This window comes from Xenopus laevis, chromosome 3S (assembly GCF_017654675.1).
Source record: "Xenopus laevis strain J_2021 chromosome 3S, Xenopus_laevis_v10.1, whole genome shotgun sequence".
NCBI classification, from domain to species: Eukaryota; Metazoa; Chordata; class Amphibia; order Anura; family Pipidae; genus Xenopus; species Xenopus laevis.
In genome coordinates this window covers 49,386,026-49,404,742 of record NC_054376.1, presented here as the reverse complement: position 1 = coordinate 49,404,742, position 18,717 = coordinate 49,386,026, and the positions used below count along the sequence as shown (strand labels likewise).

At 38.9% G+C, this 18,717-nt stretch overlaps 1 protein-coding gene across 1 annotated transcript; it reads right to left on the bottom strand.

Moving 5' to 3' along the window:
- Positions 1–1,062: 1,062 nt before the first annotated feature.
- Positions 1,063–17,802, bottom strand: slc27a2.S (solute carrier family 27 (fatty acid transporter), member 2 S homeolog). The gene is made up of 10 exons (XM_018255393.2): positions 17,284–17,802; positions 10,372–10,581; positions 9,603–9,761; positions 8,429–8,553; positions 6,546–6,740; positions 5,107–5,197; positions 4,177–4,375; positions 3,268–3,365; positions 2,089–2,219; positions 1,063–1,316 (listed from the first exon to the last, which is right to left on the bottom strand). Exons 1-10 carry the CDS (start codon positions 17,759–17,761, stop codon positions 1,140–1,142), a joined length of 1,863 nt encoding a protein of 620 aa, XP_018110882.1. The 5' UTR covers positions 17,762–17,802; the 3' UTR covers positions 1,063–1,139.
- Positions 17,803–18,717: the final 915 nt, after the last annotated feature.

Here is an 18,717-nt window from a genome sequence, read left to right as displayed (position 1 = left end):
CCCTCAGCATCTATTTCTCTTCATCCTCTCTTCATGCAGGAATTGGGTATCAGATTTTGTTTGACAATTAGCTCCAATATATCTTTTAGTGGGAGTTCCCTTTCTTAGCTGATTTATTGCTCAAATAACTGGTTCCAGCACAAACAAAATCTAAAAAAATAACTCTGGCACAAATCCAAACTATAATTTGCATATGGAAATTTGGGAAAGGAAGGGGTTGGGGGGGGATATGCACTTTTCTTGTTCAGGTGATGAAAACTCAAAGGATTTTAAGAATTCAAATTCAACCAAATCCTTAAAATCTGAAAAGGACCTAATGCCAAAATATGCCTGTTTTAACCAGAAAAGTCAGAAAACCACTAATGGGAAAATGTGAAGATCATAACTTTTATCATCATGCAGTCTGGATTCTGAAAGTAACATTATAATTGATATTTTTTAAAATCCTGAAGATACATCAGTGTTTAGACCCTGATCTGCCGACACTATTGAGTTACATAGGATAGGATGAATGGCAAGAAGGTGAAGGTCATTGCCCCCATAAACCTAAATTATGAGAAGGTATACACTTCAAGTAAGAAACATGCATTACACGAAAAAAGTTTATAGATACAGAATAAAAATGTGTGCCAATGTAGAGCCTTTATGACCCCTTTAGCAAAGCCAATCAATGTCGTTGAAGTAGTTTACATGTTACTCTTATCCCAATAAAGAGTTGTTCCCCTTTTGTCTTATAGCTAGTATCCATAACAAATACATCCACTGAACATACCCCCATGATAAAAATAAACCCAAGCTATTCCAGTAATACATTTAATCCCAAGAGACCTGCTTCTTTCTCCATCAATACTCATATTTCGTAATGTATTACAAGAACTGTACTAAATGAGCAGCGCTGAGCATTGCAGCCATATTACAACACATGCCGCTAAACTTGTTTATTTTAGTTACCTATGTTGAGGGCCAGACCTTACAAATTGGTCCCTATGGGTCCCTAAATAATGCCCTTGAGGAAAAGATGTTGTTACTAAGTAACCCTCTTCAGAAAGGACAAACATACACTTATATTAACAATATCTTTTAATTAAATGAAAAACAAGATCTGTGTGTGGCTTAACCCAGAGCAAGATTCTTGGATCTTACAGTTTAATCCTTTTCATTTTTATATCTTCATAAATGGTTTGAGTCATTGGCACATATTTCCTTTCTCGCTCATCCAAAAAATAGAGGGGGTCAGAGATAATGGCTGGATCAAATCCTTCCTTTGCCAGCCCAACTTTACGCTGTTTAAAGGTTCCTGTGATATCCATGGAATTCTGCATTAAAGACAACGTTAGCAGTAAATGTATACATGTCTCGGTATGGTAGCAATGTTTGGCTTTCCTTACTCTAAAACATTTAGATAAATAAACAGCTCTATCTAGTCATAATTACAATGTATTTTCTACTTAAAATAGAGGGTACTTGTCATTGTAAAGTTATGGAATATAATATTCTTCAGAAGCTGCTACAGAGGCAGAAATCATATCTCCTCCTGTGCCATTGCCCTTTCATGAAGGGAAAAGTACATGTACAGATAATTATAGCATTGCAATGTTAGTAGTATATGTTCTCCTTGCCGGAAATGCAGGTATGGAAAAGGCAGTGCAACTTTTACTAAATGAAAGAATGCAAGCAAAAACAGGTTTAAAAACTTGCAATGGCAGACATCTGATATCTCAGTTTTTACATTCTTTACATAGAGACAACTATTATTGCTATGTATTCTCCAATACAGTGATCCCCAACCAGTGGCCTGCAAGCATCATGTTGCTCAGCACCTCCTTTGGCATCAAAGCAGGTGCTTATATTTTTTTTTTCAGTTCCTTACTTGGAGGGATATTTTGGAGGAATAAAGATACAAATTAACTGCCAAACAGAACCTGCATGCTGGCAGTCCACATGGTGCAACCAAATAGCTAACTACAGCCCTTATTTTGCAAACCCCCAGGAATGGTTTTCATGATTGTGTGGCTCACGGCTAAAGAATGTGTTAGTTAAGGTGCAGTACAGTTATGAGATCCTATCCAAAGATTTGATATGTCATACCTGGATCCTAATAAAGCGAGGCCTTGCATAGTTTGGCAGGAAATCTCTGACATGTGAGTATAACTTTCGCCCATCAAATACATCCTCATCGTACAATATCAGAGCTGCCATTCCAATTCGGCCTTCATGATCTATCAAAACAGATTGTCAGTCAAATGTATATCAAGTCAATAAAGAACAGTCTGAACAGTAATGTTACTATATGCTGCAGGGCCTGGGTGCAGGTAGTGAAGCCGCTCCCCCCCCAAGACAATTTTCGCCGGTAGGGTGTGGGCCCTGGTGCAGTCGCACCCCCCTGCAGTTCTGCCACTCTCAAGGAAAGGCAAGACTGAGAATAGGATGGTAAAAGTCTACTGCATTGGATTCTGTCTCTCAAATATCCCTAAATATGAAAATCTGCCATTCCTTCCAAAAAAGTATATAAAAAATGACATGCTATAACTCTATACTATAGCAGCCATTCTGTATCCTATTCTAGCAGGCCTCTCTTACTAGTGATACTGGCACATGCCTATCAATTTGTTTTATCATATTTTCAAAGATTACAAACTGTATCGCACACTATAAATTTTGATCCCCACTACTTGCACCTCAGCAATCAAATATGCAATGGGTCTCCTTCCACTCAGCAATGGGGCACCGTGAGCAGCCCTGCAAACCTTATTATCAACATGTGATCTGAACTAGCACCAAAGGAACCATAGCAGTAAAGATCTGTGCCTCCAAAATGGTCTCAGTAGCCCCCATCTTTTCTGCTAAAAAGTCAAAATACAATAGTTCAGATTCACGTTAAATGACAGCAGAGAAACCAGCTCATTCTGCTTCAGAATTTGTTATCAACCCTGTAGCATTAGCTTATACTGTATGACAGATGAAATTTCCCCTTCTGCAAATGTTTTGATTTGTGCAGCAGCAGCAGCAACGGCAGCTCAGGGCACACTGAACATTTGCAGTGCCACTGACACACAAGATCAGACTATGGAGAGCTGCTGTGATCAAAACTGTGATGGCTTGGGTCATTACTATTACAGGGCTGCTGAACCTCTGAACTGGTGCAGGATATTCAGTGTATAAAATACAGGATTTATAGCCATATTCTTTACTTTAGCAGCCAGTCAATCATTAGGCATGCCAGAGCCCCACATATAATGTATATTACATTTGCAAGTAATGCCATACTTGGTACAGCGACACCGTATACATTAACTTCTTGGATAAAATTCACAACGCCCAGAATATCAGCAACTTCTGTTGTTGCTACATTTTCTCCTTTCCATCTGAAAAAAATGTCAAAAAAACCTCTTAGATATATATTTACCATGGAATGTTTGTTTTTGTTCTCCTGATGAAGATCCCTGTGGGGGATCGAAACGTTGAGCTTCAATAAACAACTCTTTTGTTTTCTAACCTTCTACAAAACCTGTGAGTGTCGCTACTTTCGATTCTGCATATATATATATATATATATATATATATATATATATATATATATATATATATATATATATACTGTATATGCAATTAATATCAGTTAGCATGTAATTGCTGTACGAATGCTAATTTCCTGCTTAACAGGTATGTTTTGTAATGGAGGTGCAATAGAGTGGACTCAGCCTATGAGTAAGTGCCCCCAACAGGCACGAAACGTGTTAGGCCTCCAATCATTATGTCCTAATAAATGTTTTTGTACTTTTAATTACTCTTGATAGATTTTGTTGGAGGGACTCACAATTGTTGTTTTCTTCATGCAATAGAGTGGAGACAAACTGAAAATATTGGAAAGACAGATTGACCAATAGAAAAGACACAGGCATACTGCCCAATGGATTTTATAGGCAAAAGAAACTGCAATGAAAACCACTAACACACTGGCAGAAGCAAACTCATTAAAGTGGTTGTTCACCTTTACATTAACGTCTAGTATAATGTAGAGCGTGATATTCTGATATTTGAGGTTTTTGATTTATTTAGCTTTGTATGCAGCAACTCTGCAGTTTGCAGCAATCTTGTTGCTAGGGTCCAAACAAGAGACTGGAATATGAATAGGAGAAAATAGAAAACAAAGGTTATCATGATTTGGAACCCTACCTGAATGTGTCTCCGACTCGGTCATGAAAATAGATAAAGTTTTGTTGGTCAACTGTTAAAAGGTCACCAGAATTAAAATAGACATCGCCTTTTCGGAACACGTCTCTCAGTATTTTCCTTTCTGTTTTGTGTTTATCCCCAGCATAGCCTTCAAATGGAGACATTGAGCTAATCTTACAGAGTAAAAGCCCTGGTTGGCCTGGAAAAAGATCAAACAACACTGTATTTCTTCTCTGTAAATATTACATAGAAATATATGATGTTAAACAGACTAATTGATTGTATATGGGCCATTATACATCTGTGCAGAATTCCACGGGAATATCCATACACGTGGAATTTATGCATTTTATCTATGCATAATCTATTTTATCTATGCATAATTTAGAGTCCATAGAACAACTCCCATTTACTTTGGGTATTGCCCTGGCAGTGCCCTTTCTTCCTGTTCTTCTGACATAAGAGACTTCTTACAATTTAAATGTAAAATGTAGCTTGGCCCTATGTCACATACTAAGGAATGGTGAGGATGGTACCCTTAAATACCTTTGACTGATATGAAATGCCAAATGGGTTCATCCATCCTGCCAAATTCTTTGAACCTTTGCTGTATGTATAGAATAAAAAGGGGTAAAAATGATTAATTTCAATGTACTATCCTGTACTGCCACAGGCAAAACACCTGGGTCTGCACCTACACCTGAGGTTTGTAATAGTTTTTTTTTCCATCAGTGGGAAACAACTACCACTAATTCTATTTGAAAACTAATAATCTTAATTTCAGTAACAGCACTGTTTATCATCATCTGTAATGTTACACTGTGGGTTTGTTTCTGCAGCTTTTGCTGTGTGCAGTATCACTAAAGGCTAACTTTACACATTGCTGGAATTATAAATGACGGATATGGCAAGATAAAACTGATACTATACCTTTGCATGCTTTGATACAAAATCCCTTAGCATCCCTCACAGGCTCATCCTTTTCTATATCATATTTTATAAAGTCATAAGAGTGTAATACCTGGAAAAATATAGGCAGGGTTACAAAGCATAATAAAAATATAATCCACAAATCATGCCACCCCACCATTCACCAGTTTAAAAAAACAACAGGATTTAAGATCCACCTTCCAACTGTTCTTATATATATATATGTGCCACTTATTATTTGAAGAAATTTGATTCTATTTGGAAAGTACTAAATCAAATAAGAAAGAACATGTTTGGGCTCCCCAGGAAAGGCATCTTGGAGCACTAGGCAGAATAGGTGGCATGGCAACAAGAAGTAAGCAGCCCAATGGTGGATCTGAGGTGGCCAGAGTTGCCAGGAGTTACAGAGAAGGAGGAGGTAGGGGACTAGTAAAAGTGAGCAGCCTGGTGATCAGTAGCCATTTTAGTCAGAGTTAGTAGTAGAAGATCTCCCTCCTTATGTTAAGTTGCAGGGAAGGGGTCAGGGAAAGGGGGTGGAGAGGGTGGTGGGGGCAAGACTAGTGTCAAACCAGTGTAGGTTGTAATGGCTCATGAGTAAAAGCCAGAAAATGGGGGGTTCCCAAAGTTTGAGAGCTCGGTTATGTATTGGAGTATCCTTCCGGGCAGTGTCCTTGGGTTGGAAGGTGACAAGAGAGAGATTTGTTGTGGAGCTTGCTGAACTGGTGTTTGGGATTGCTGGTGAGTGGCCTCTAGGATAGTGGGGCTATGAGACTATGAGTCTAGAGTCATTCAAGAATTTGTGTTGCTTTACATGAGCCACCTGCCAAATGAGTTATAAGGAATTAATGTCAGATGCAAATCTTTGTTAACAAATTGACAGTTTAGTACAGGTTAAGGTTAATACATTTGTGTTAATAAACGGAGTTGCGTCTTTTGTTAAAAGTGTCGGTATTGGAGCAGGATAAGTACATGAAAACTGGGGGGGAGGGGTAAACATTGACTCTTGATGCCAAGTAATGGACGTTTGATCCACTACTGAAATATGAACAGGTAACCTTAGGGTGATTTCATTATTTAGTCAATCACAGTAGGCTGCAAGCAGGTCAGATAGGAAAAATCATCACTGATATAATGGGATCTCAGCTAAAGTCCTATAACATAGTAATATAATATAGTAAAACTTACACTAACCATCCACAAATGTGCTATTATACTGTTTGAAACGGTTAGAAAAAAAGTTCAAATAGTTAAAAACAGAGTAAAACTATATTTCATTTGGGAGAGAAAGGAAGTAATTGGCACTGTAGACTAAAGAAGGTTCCCATTTCAAAACAAGATAAAATAACGTTTATACATTATAATAAATGACTAGGTGCAACACAGCGCTCTTAAACACATGATTTATGTATCATGACAGTAGTACTGGTTACTGAATGTACCTTATCAAATTTGCTGACTCTTCCCACAGAACCAACAATGTTGGTGTAATTCACAAATGCTACATTTCCTTCTGTGGATGCATAAAATTCATAGATTTGGACTTCCCCAAATCTCCTAAGGAACTCACTCCATACATCAGTGCGGAGACCATTTCCTATAGCCATCCTTACATTATGTGAAGCATCGTCATCACTCTGAAGATAAAAAAAAAGAATAAGGCATAACCATTAAATATGAAAAAGCAGACCAACCTAATAATATATACCTTTAAGATCTTTTTTTAAGGAATTAAGGAATTTAATGTGAATTAAGAAATTAAGGGATTTCATGTGTTGTGCGGTACAGTAAATCCTTTTGGAAGATGAGCCCTATCACCAAATATCAGAGGTGATTTGCTTCCAGAAAGGTCCAATTAGACAAGTTAGTGGCACTAGAGTAACTACAGAGGAAGCAGACCCCTGAGCTGCAGGTTGGTCCAAGAAACACATTTTTTGCAGGGGGGCTCCGAAAGTGTTGCCACTGGTTGTCAGCTTACTTCGCATATGTGTGGCCATTACAATGGTCTGCCCAATTGCTATAGCGCAAGTTAGAACATCCAGGAGCACTGCATTTGTGCATTAATGCATTTATGCATGCCTCTCCCAAAAGGTCTGCATGGCCCACAGAAGGATTACTTGTACTCTGTAAATTTTCCTTTATTTTAAAATTGATAATTCAAAAATTCAGTAGGAGCTGATTATCAGGTACCCGTAAAAACAACAACTACCAAACTGCCTCAAGTATTTGGTGTAAACTGCATAATGGACACATGTTAAAACAAACCTACAATTACTGCTAAAAAAGCATTTTGGTTAAGGGGAGATGTTCTTATTCGTGAAAAGAAGAAGGAAGGAAGCCCATTTTTCAAGGATAGAGACCTTGAAAAAGGTCCCAATGGGTGACCAAAACATTGGCTTCTTACTGTTATGGTGTGAAATGTAAACCTTTATATATTTGATTTATCTATGAAGTGCTGGTCCTTCGTGCCATAAAGCTACATTTTTTTACTACAGTACCACAATATGTTTGCTTTCACTGCCGATTTTTTTGGTACTCTTTTATACTACCCACAAATAAATAAATATATATATATACTGTATGTAGTTTACTATACATAGTATAGAGTATAAAAATCAGTGAACAAGTTAACCCTTCATATCTCAAATAATCATATTCCCTTTAAGTAGGATCTTTATGAATAGTCCTTAAATTGAACTTAATGTTTCACAAATTGTTGTTAGTTTTTCCTTACTGTTGCTTACATATTGATCAATTTATTTGTAAGTAATCAACCTAAGAAAATAAAAATAATGCATATGAATTTCCTTCTTACACTTCCAGTGAACAGCTCTATGCAGGTCTAATAATAGATAATAGATGACACAGAGCTTGAATACTTTATTTGCTGTAATAGGATATTTCAACATAAGTAGCGCTACATATAGTATGTAGTGATGGGCGAATTTATTCGCCAGGCGCAAATTCGCAGCGAATTTGCGCGATTCGCTGGCAAAAGTTCGCCGGCGTCAAAAAAAAAATTGTTGTCGGCGTCAAAAAAACGGACGCCGGCGTTAAAAACGGGTGTCAGCGTCAAAAAAGGGCGTTGGTGTAAAAAAAACAGACGCCGGCGTCAAAAACGAGCTGCAGGCGCCGTTTTGTGAATTTTTCACCGTTTCTGGAATTTCGCTGGAAATTCGCGAATTTTTCGGCAAAACGGCGCAAATTCGCCCATCATTAATAGTATGGAATGGAAATTGTACTTAAACTGTTTCGTTGCTTTTGGATGTAGGAGGCTAAGGAGAACTGGGGAACTGTTAATGAGAACAAATCAAAGACACAATACCTTGGGGACATTGCAAAGATAGCGAAGTACTTCTCCAATGTATTGTACAACCGTAACATTGTATTTTCTGCAGTCATCCCAAAACTGGCTGGCTGAAAACTTTGGACGCAAAACCAATGTTGCACCTGACACAAAAAAGTAAAACAAAAGTTGGGTGAGTGGAATGTAAATGCATGCCCTTTTAGATAGAGAACCCAGATAGTTGCTTCACCATATTTTTGCTTCACCATATTTGTTCTAATGGGCCTCCAATTAACCTTGGCAATCCTACATGCCCTATATGTCATGGACTTTGACTCAATGGACCACTCTTAAATGCTGTCTTGCCCTTTACCAAGCAAAAACTTTTGGATGTAGTAGTTCTCACTTATGAGTAGGGATGCATCGGTTCAGGATTCAGCCAAGATTCGGGCTTTTTCAGCAGGGTCCGGATTCGGCCGAATCCTTATGCCTGGCCGAACCGAATCTGAATGCTAATCCTAATTTGCATATGTAAGTTATGGGGAGGGCAGGATTTCACGTGACTTTTTGTCATATGCAAATTCGGATTCGGTTCGGTATTCGGCTGAATCTTCCAAGATGGATTCGGGGATTCGGCCGAATCCAAAATAGTGGATTCGGTGCATCTCTACTTATAAGAGCACATTTTATTTACCAGGGAATCAGAGCCATATAACCCTTAAGTGTTCATTACAAGTGTCTTCTACTTTGTAAAATGACTCCAAATAGCATGCTTCTTCCTTTTATATACAGAATATACATATATCACAATGCTTTATTTAGTCCCAGTTGTATACAATATGGCTAAATGCTGTCACTTTACAGAACATTCCTGTTTCTATACATTATCTTAATCACTTTACATACCAGGAGATCTAATTTTAACCCTATATAATCTACATCTAATCTGTGGGAATTCAATGTTACATGTTGTAGTATCTATGATCTCTTGCATGTCCAGGTCAGTATCTAGAGCAACATTTCAAGAATGCTACCACTCAGTCAGTCCCAGGATAAAAACGCAAGTATTTCAGAGAAAATATATGGAACAGAAAAGGCACCATTTACCGCTACATTCATGAACATGTTTATGTAATAATGCCCAACAAAAGGGTACCATGATACAGAAGCAATTTTGTTCACCCATAGCTTAATAGAATGGAAACAAATGTACCTTTATAAATACATCCATGAACCCCAATCATCATGGCAGAGCTGTGATACAGTGGAAGGGGAGAATACACAACATCCTTTGCCCTCACGTTGCAAATTTCAAACAAGCCACAAGCCAATAACAAACGATAGTGGTTTATCAAAGCTGCCTTAGGAAGTCCTGTTAATATACAAGTGAGGTGGGAGTAATTAAGCACAAGGCTATTTATTGCAATTCCTTTGCATGCAAATAGCAAAAAATAATTCTAATGGTTATGACACTTAGATTTTGTGTATGCATTTATATGACTTGTAAACCAGATGATTTAGACTCTTTATATGCTAATGCTGAATGGAACAAAAGGTCAAAGAACACGTTTTTTGTCTTTGCCTGTGTTGTGAAATCATGAAAGTATTTAGCAACCCAGGCACCAGAGGGAAACGATTGAGTAATGGTTGCACCAATATGCTATATATGGCTTTTATACCAATTCCCTGGTATTGCCGGTCTTTTCCCTTTGCAATGTATACATAAGATAGTATGCACTGCAGCAGATCGCTGTTGTCTACGTACATATGCCAAATGTAAAAATGCCAATCCATTGCCAAACCCTGCCATTTGTATGTACTGGAAAGTACAGAATCTGCAAGGATAAAAACTGTTTACTTGGTCCTGAAAACAATCATGGTCTAGAGTTTGCAGCTACTCCTATTGCTGTCACTAGGGATTAGAAATCCAAACATCTGTGGGTCAAAATGCCTTGTCAACTACAGTATGTGCATTTAATTACCTGTAGTTCCAGAAGTATAAATATACATGGCAAGGGACTTCCCACTCACAAACGACCTCAATGATTTTGGCACAGATTCATCTGATGCTGCTTTTACTTTGTCAAGGAAAGATTCTGTTCCCTCGCTGATGACGGTTTCAGTCAGAAAGAACACTCTGACATTATCTTTCCTGAGTTCTGGCATCACCTCTTCTATGACATCCTTGAGCTCTGCAGTACGGAAAAGAAATGGTTAAAGTGAAGAAAGGAACAATCACAGTGCCAAAGTTGATGCAAGCATTATTTGTACTAATAGATGCAACAATTGCGTGTAGAGTGCAATGTCTGGAACAAGGTGCAACACTATGCAGGAATTATATACAGGGTCTAGAGCCTTTGCCATCTCCTTGTGCCCTTTTCTATGCGCCTCATGAATAAGTACAAAAATAATCTTGTCCATTCCTATCCATTTATTTATTGCCTCTTCTGTATGTAGTGCTATAAGTGTGCTTCTTTCTGTAGAAAGCAGAAATTGCACCTGAACTCCCAAGATGAATGTGCAATGTGTTTTAATGCACTGATCTAGTTGTGCCCCAGCATAGCTTTTTTAGTGACTAAAGCTAAATTGGCAAAGCTGCTCATTTTGAGAAACTGGGCTCAGCTGACAATATAGAATGATCATGTTGTGCATCACCCTGGATCTTAGTTGGACAGTCCAAAATCCTGAGGTTGCTGCCACCCATCAGCACCCATAGGTTTTCTCTGGCTGACAATCTGCTTTTAGTGATATCGGCTGTCACGTGACTCACTAAAAAAGCAAAGGTATATTCTATATATATTCTATATTTTTATATGAATGTGACCTAAAACATCATCTGATTTTAAAACAAGTCCTAAATGTAGATGAAAAAAAAACCTAGTAAAACAAATGAAACACAAATTGTTATATTTGGTAATATATTTATTGAAAAAAAATTTGAGGGTGAAATCAGAATGTTTTCAGTCAATGGGAATACAATCAGATGCGAGTGAGAGACCCTGTTATATTAAAAAAAAACACAGGCTTGAACAAAGGAGGTGTCTGAGGATCTCAGAAAAAGAGTTGTTGATGCCCATAAAGCTTGAAAAGGTTACAAGCCTATCTCTAAAGAGTTTGGACACCACCAAACAACAGTCTTGTGTACAAGACTGTCGTTACCCTACCCAGAAGTGGTCGACCATCAAAGATAACTCCAACTGCAAGGCGTTTAATAGTCCAAAAGGTTACAAAGGAACCCAGGGTAAATTCTAAGCAACCAAAGTCCTGTCTTACATTGGCGAATGTTGATGTTCATGAGTCCACTATCAGGAGAACACTGAACAGCAATGGTGTGTATGGAAGGGTAGCCAGGGGCATGTTAGAGCTCCTTGCTGCCCTGAGGCAGCCTTTCTGATGCCACCCCCTCGCTCCCGGGGCACACCATTTCCATCGCCGGAGCAGGGAGGCTGCATCTCTAGTGCGGAGATCACAATTGTGCTCTCACTTTGCCTCACGGCAGGAGCGGCCCAGGGTGAGAGCATGCAATGATGTCCCAATTAGCAGCAAAACATTTTTGGTTTCTTTGCATGAGTTGATGTCCCTGTAATTACTGGGGGTGCCTTACATTTTGGTACCACCAATGATTATTTATTTTCTTCTACTTTAAGAAGCGAATGAATCAGTGTATCAGCACCAGCATTTTCGTCACACCCACTTGTAAGACTACTGATTTTGAAACCAATGTGCACGAAGACATAACTTTTCAGCATTTCATAACTTAAAGGCCCCAGCAATGTATCTCACAGTAACCCCTGTATTTTAAGACAATGGCCCCCACAATATTATGTCAACAGCCCCAACATTTCATACCACTGTGGATCCAGCAATAAATGTAACAGTGACCCCAGTACTTTATAAACACAATGGTCCCAGCAATATACTTCACAATGACCAAGGCATATAAGTCACCTGGGCACCAGAATGTTTGTATACTGCTGCACATGAGGAGGGAAACATTCTATCCTTTGTGACAGGGCCATCCAGGTCACGCTTTAAATTGTCCCCGGCTTCACCTTTTCTCCAGATTCACTTTCCATGGGTGATACTAACTAAATAAGCAAAGTATACCCAAATAGCGCTGTACTTTTTTGATATAGTTTGCTAATCTTGCAATTACCAAAGCAAAGTTTAAATAGAGGTAAATATGTGGAAAATATAATAATTAAACCCCACTTGCACAATGTGAGCTCCAATTGGTTTGTTGCAATGGGAGTGTCCCAGTGTCTTTTGGCAATACAGCGTGTATACAGATGATTATCTTTGTTCTAATGTTGTTCCTATGAATATAGAACACAAGGGCTGCACAATCCTAAATTACACAACAAATGTAGCTTAAAAGGCCATGTGAGGCCATACTGTCAATGATTAAGGGAAGCAATGAAGCACACGCTGATCTCTTTGCCCGCATTTCATTTGTTTATAATTAACTTGGTGCAGAACGTTATCTCAAAAGGCATTAATGTTATTAATATTTATTTGACTCTAACAGTGTATATAAATGCAGTGTAAAGGGGCACTAATGTCTTTATAGAAGTTCCCAAAAATTTTTAATTACACATGGAAAACACTTGATAAATAACCAAGAGAAGTTACCAGTGAGATAATAAATTACTTACACTAGTCAGGCATCTTGTTATCTTACATATGGAGATAATTGTGTCATTTTGGCTTTATTATATTAAACTGGAAGCAAACACAAAGTTACACTTGTTCAGCGCTAGGAAACGGTGCTTAATGCTTCCAGTTGCAGAAACAAAGACCATGGAGCCATATTTACACAGATATCTGGAATTCTCATTACTTTGCATTGTAATGCAGCCATAGACCCTGAAAAGTTAGGGAAACATTTTATTGAGTAATATTGCATTAAGAATACAACTCCAAATGATAACTCCCAGCATACCATAATCTTGATAATATATGTTGGGATTTGTAGTCAATAACTGAGTAAAGCATGCATGAGCAGTGCAGTAAAGCAGTTTTTTGTGTCCCTTTAAGGGTGAAGTCACATGTGGAAATTATGCTACATCAAAGAGCCTGTACATACCTTTCCATGGTAGTTAATGGGAAACTCTACAGGTACAACATTTAAATCATGTTTTGCCTTTTGGGAAAGTATGTGTTTATTATCTTTTCTTTGGAGAAATTTGGGCTCAAACAACAGAACGACCTTGTTCCTCTGGCCAAAAGTCAGACTGCATTTGAAGCTCAAGTGATAGCACCTAGGCCTTGCAAGCCTTAAAGGAATAGTAACAGCAAACATTTAAAGTGTTTTAAAGGAATGACAATATAATGTGGTGTTGCCCTGCACTTGTAAAACTGGGGTGTTTCAGAGACGTAAGTATCATTTATATAAACAAGCTGCTGTGTAGCCATAGGCGCAGCCATTTAAGCACAGTATGCACATTAGATAACATCCCATTGTACACTACAGAGCTCATCTGTTATCTGCTGTGTATCCTGTGCCTTTCCCCCCTTTTCAGCTTTGAATGGCTGCCCCCATGGCTACACAGCAGCCTGTTAATATAAAAGAATGAAGAAATTCTGAAGCAAACATGTCCGTTTTAGCATTGTAGCACAAGAGTATATTATATTTTCTTTTTTTCTTTGTGTTTTTCTGCTTTTTGGGTCAAGATGCTCTTGGCTCTTATGGGTCTTATTAGACTTCATGCCCCTGAACTCTGGCCCTGTCCTGAGCCCATAAGACTAAACTTTCAGGTTCATGACCTTTTCCCTTAAACTCCTTTTTGGCTGTAGGGATTGGGACAAAGGGACTCTCCAATCCTGGTATAGTAGAAAGTCTAACGATAAAAGGTTTCTTGCTGGTTTTCCTGGTTGGCTCTTCTTCTTTTTTTAGGAGTGCTGTTGGGGCACCTGTTGCACTTTTTGTGCACTGTGTGTTTTGATTTGAAGCATGACTCAAGCTTAAAAAACATTTTTAATCAGGTATTTGTCTGATATTGCAAAAACAATATTTTAATGTTTACCTGACGCAATTCTTTTTCTCTGCCACAAAAAGGTATTTTTGTGCCACACAGCTTTATAAATAATGCAAAAAAAGATTTGCCTTGATACGGCTGGACAAATATTCTGTGAGCATATTATACAGGGCTGGAAATAGGGGTAGGCAGGTGCGTTTGGACTGGTGGGCTGGCACTATTTAGAAAAAAAGTGTCACTTCTGCCATCTGCTCCATCCACACCAAGCCCTCTGCATGTAGCATTGGGGATGGGGCTGACAATGAGATGGAGGTGGTGGAGAATGAAAGGGGGGGGGCAGGTGAGTGGTGGCAAACAAGTGGCCAAGGGGTTGTAGGCAGACGGTGTTTGCGAGGATGGAAATGCCTTTGCCCTCTTTGGTTTAGTTCTTTGGTCTGACTGGTTTTGTTTGATTAAAACTCTCATGTTTACAAATCAAAGTTCTCGCACATATAATGGAGCACTTTATATCCCACTTTTTGCGTCTGTAAGCTCTATGGGGCAGGGGCCTTCATCCTTTTGTCTCTTTAACACTTAATCTTTAATGTAACTGCACTTTGTATTCACTGGTATTGTATTGACCTTTTTAATTAATTGTTCTGCTTTACAGTGCTTCATGCTTTAGCAGAGCCACATAAATAAAAATATACTTACATACAAGCCTTACTGTATATGCAGCAGCATGAATGTATTAAAGGGAAATACACTAATAAATTGAAAGAATTTCCAGTGTGGATGTATTGTAGAGTTCAATTTAAGTCAGCTGTATCATGCTGAGAGGCGCTACAATAAGCTTAGCAGTGGCCTTGGGACACATCCTAGTACTCCATTTTTCACGGGAAAGTCCTGATTTTGACAGCTCAACCCTTCGTCCCAGATTGGGACTGAAATATCCCGACTTTTTCTATGATCTTCGGCACTGAGCAGCCAGAAAAACGTAATTGGCTTTTGGCAGGTGCATTTCGATACAATTGTAACTATTTAAGATAAGCAAAGAAACAATTGTAACAATGTAAGATAAGCAGGTCTCTTGGGGAAACTGTGACTTGTAGTTTAAAGGGCAATTCACTTTCATTAGCAAAACTGTAATAACACATAAAAACCACAGAAATGTGTTCAAACTTTCATAACCTGCGAAATTTTGTAAAATGAGCATGGTAAGTAGGGGGTCTGGCCACAAAATGGGCGTGGTCAAAAATACTTCTTGTCCCTCTTTCTATTTCCAAAATGTTGGGAGGTTTTAATTACATACTGAAAACTGATTTCTTTCTTTATTTGAGATCAGTGAAATGCCTCTATGCACTTCATCCGCTTTCACACATTTGCAGGCACACAAGGTCCCTGGGACAGAGAATCAAACCTGACACAGTACTTGAAAGTTAGGGAAAATATAAAACTCTAGGGCTATTATAATAAATGTCTCATTTTCTACATAGTTGTGAAACCCACAGCATCCAATGAGATAGATGCTTTCATTTGTTAGCTGACAGTTAACTGCCTGCTGCAATGGGATACCAAAGTTGGTGCAACTCTGCAACTTCTATAACATACAGAATAAAACAGTGGAATTACAGGGTACTGCGATATAGAGTTTACTGTTAAAATATTCAAATTTTAAGGGGAAAATTTCTTGAACAGCTCTAATTCGCTAGCATCCTCTTCGCCCACATTGCAACACTTCGCCAGGCGTAATTTTGACCAGACAACACTAGTTTCCTAAAATTCGAAGTTGCGTCCAGGGCGCCGAATGCTGGCAAAGTTGCGCTAGCGTTAATTCGGCAAGCAGATCGAAGTTGCGCTAGCATTGGCTAATTTGCACACGGCGGGAATTTAAAGTTGAATGGATGTATATGTTTCATCAAATACATTACATTACACAAGCCCAGGGAACCTTAATAAAAGAAAATAGAGTTGTTATATTGCCCTACACATGAGCCCACTGTATAGTTTATGTGCCATATTTTAGGAAATGTAGGGGGGAAGCCGATTACCCAAAAAATATGTATGCTCTTTTGCAGCCTATCATCCTGAAAAAAGCAAAAGACGCCTGCGTTTTTTGGGAAATTTTTAACTAAATTTTGAGGAAGTCCTATCCACTCTATTGCATTTCGTCTGGTCTGAGGGGGCGAAGGCAAGTCTGGCGCAAGAGGTAACGTTCATTAAAATCCGCACCTTAGTGAATTTGCAGAGTTACGTCTGTTCGCCAGAGCGAAAATTCGCCTGCCGTTAGAGTGCGAAGTAGGGAATCTGCGTAGTTATGAAATGACATCACGCTGGCGAATTTTCGCTAGCTTTAGTCACTTCTACCTTTAGGCAATCTGCCCCTTTGTGTCTTATAGTTGTACCTATTCAAAGCAACTTTTCAGGATGAAGTCCATGCAAAAACATGTGTGAGAATGTTTCGATTTCCTATGCAAATCAGTTAATGGTTTTTCTGGCTGTCTTTTACCCTTAAGTATGGTACATATTAATTCTGTGAGCATCATAAGGGCTCTCAGATCACAGGGGGAAAAAAAAAAGGCCAGCCGTGTTTGTGAGTAATAAACACAATCACATACAATATTGGGGAAGTCAACTGCACAATGACATGTAAAGTGCTGGAAACTAGAAGGAAATCTATCAGTCACTCACTAATCCTGTTATAAATTACTAATCAGATCTAAATAGGGACAGGTTACTCTCTGCAGCCCATCAGCAAATACGCTGCAACCTCCAAATTGCAATTATTACAGAAAGATCTGCAAAATATTTGCAGGCAGAAATAGGGGTTACCCAAATTCGGGAAGTCTGGGGTACCAAACAAAATGACAAGATAACAACAAAAAAGAAATTCTAACTACACATGTGAGTTACTAGCAGGTCAGACTGAGCACCCACCTGGTTCAGCCAATATGACTTTAGCTCCGGAGCATTTAAAACAGTGCAAGAATGACTTGGACCTGATGTTATTATTGAGACAAGCTATGGAGCTGCCCAGTTTGGCTACCCCGAGCCAGATCCAGATGTATGCCGGTGCATTAGCCATGAAGATTGCTACACAGTCCCCTGACTTGACAGCAGCATGTGTCAGCAGTGCCCTGGCTGCCTGGTTACTCAGCTTGTCCATGTGAGAGTAAGTGTAAACCTCCTCCTTAAACAGCACAAATGGCTTGTCTGGGTGCCTCTCCACCTTCTCCAAAAACAGATCCACCACTGTGAGTGCAGGAGTTTTACTAACATAGCGCCAGGTCCTTATACCAAAGCGTATTATTGTGAGGAACCAGGCAATATCCTGAAAGATGTAGGGGAAGATGAAGCTGATAAGGATCGGGAGGAGCAGCAGCCCAGGGAGGGCAGTGAAGATTAAGGTGATCATGTGTGAGCTGCACTCTGGAGCACTCTGTACCTGCTCTCTGGCTGCTGCTCCTGCAAATACAGCATCTCTAGCAGGGGCGGGGCCTCTGTCTTTCCCCTGGTACAAAGAGAGCATTTTACATCCAACAACAAAGCAAAAAGCACGTTCCAATGAAAGAAAGAAAGCAATTCCCAATACATATTACATTTTCGGTGGTTTGGAAGTTAGTTGTAATGTAACTGCACTCTGATTCCTGAAAACAATGTAGTTAGTTATCCTTCGGGTCTGTTGGACTAGCATGCTTCTTCTATATTGTTTCAGAAGTTAGTGGTAGCAGTGTACAGTTTAAAGGGGAAGTAAAGTCTAAAATAGAATGAGGGTAGCAATGCTGTATTTTGTATACTAAACATAAACATGAACTTACTGCATCACAAGCCTAATCAAACAAATTATTTATGCTTTCAAAGTTGGCCACAGGGGTCACCATCTTGTAACTTTGCAAGACCAAGACTGTGCTCATGCTCAGTGTGGTCTGGGCTGCTTAGGGAACGTCATAAATTATCAAAACAGCACAAGTCAAATAATATCTGCCAGAAGCAGATACAACAATACTGATAATCAGAATATACAGACTGCACTGGGTCCTGTGTTGTCATGTAATCTAATGTGGATTTTATAGTTTTTGTATTGTTTAATACAAACTTTCTCCAACTCTGCAGAACCAGTGGCTGCAGCAAAATAATCCTCCAAATAGAATCCCAGTTTATCTGTTTAAATCTGGCTATGTGATCTTTGTCCCTGCAGCTGGAGTTGGAAACAGTAAACTGGATTGTAAAGCCAAAATAAATTCCAATACAAATCTCTATTTCTATAAATCTCGCTGACTGCTCTACAGGGAAACAAACGGCAAGCTTCAGTTCTGCATAGCTGGGAAGTAAGGCAAGGGCTCCCCCTGCTGTTCATAAGTATGATTAGGG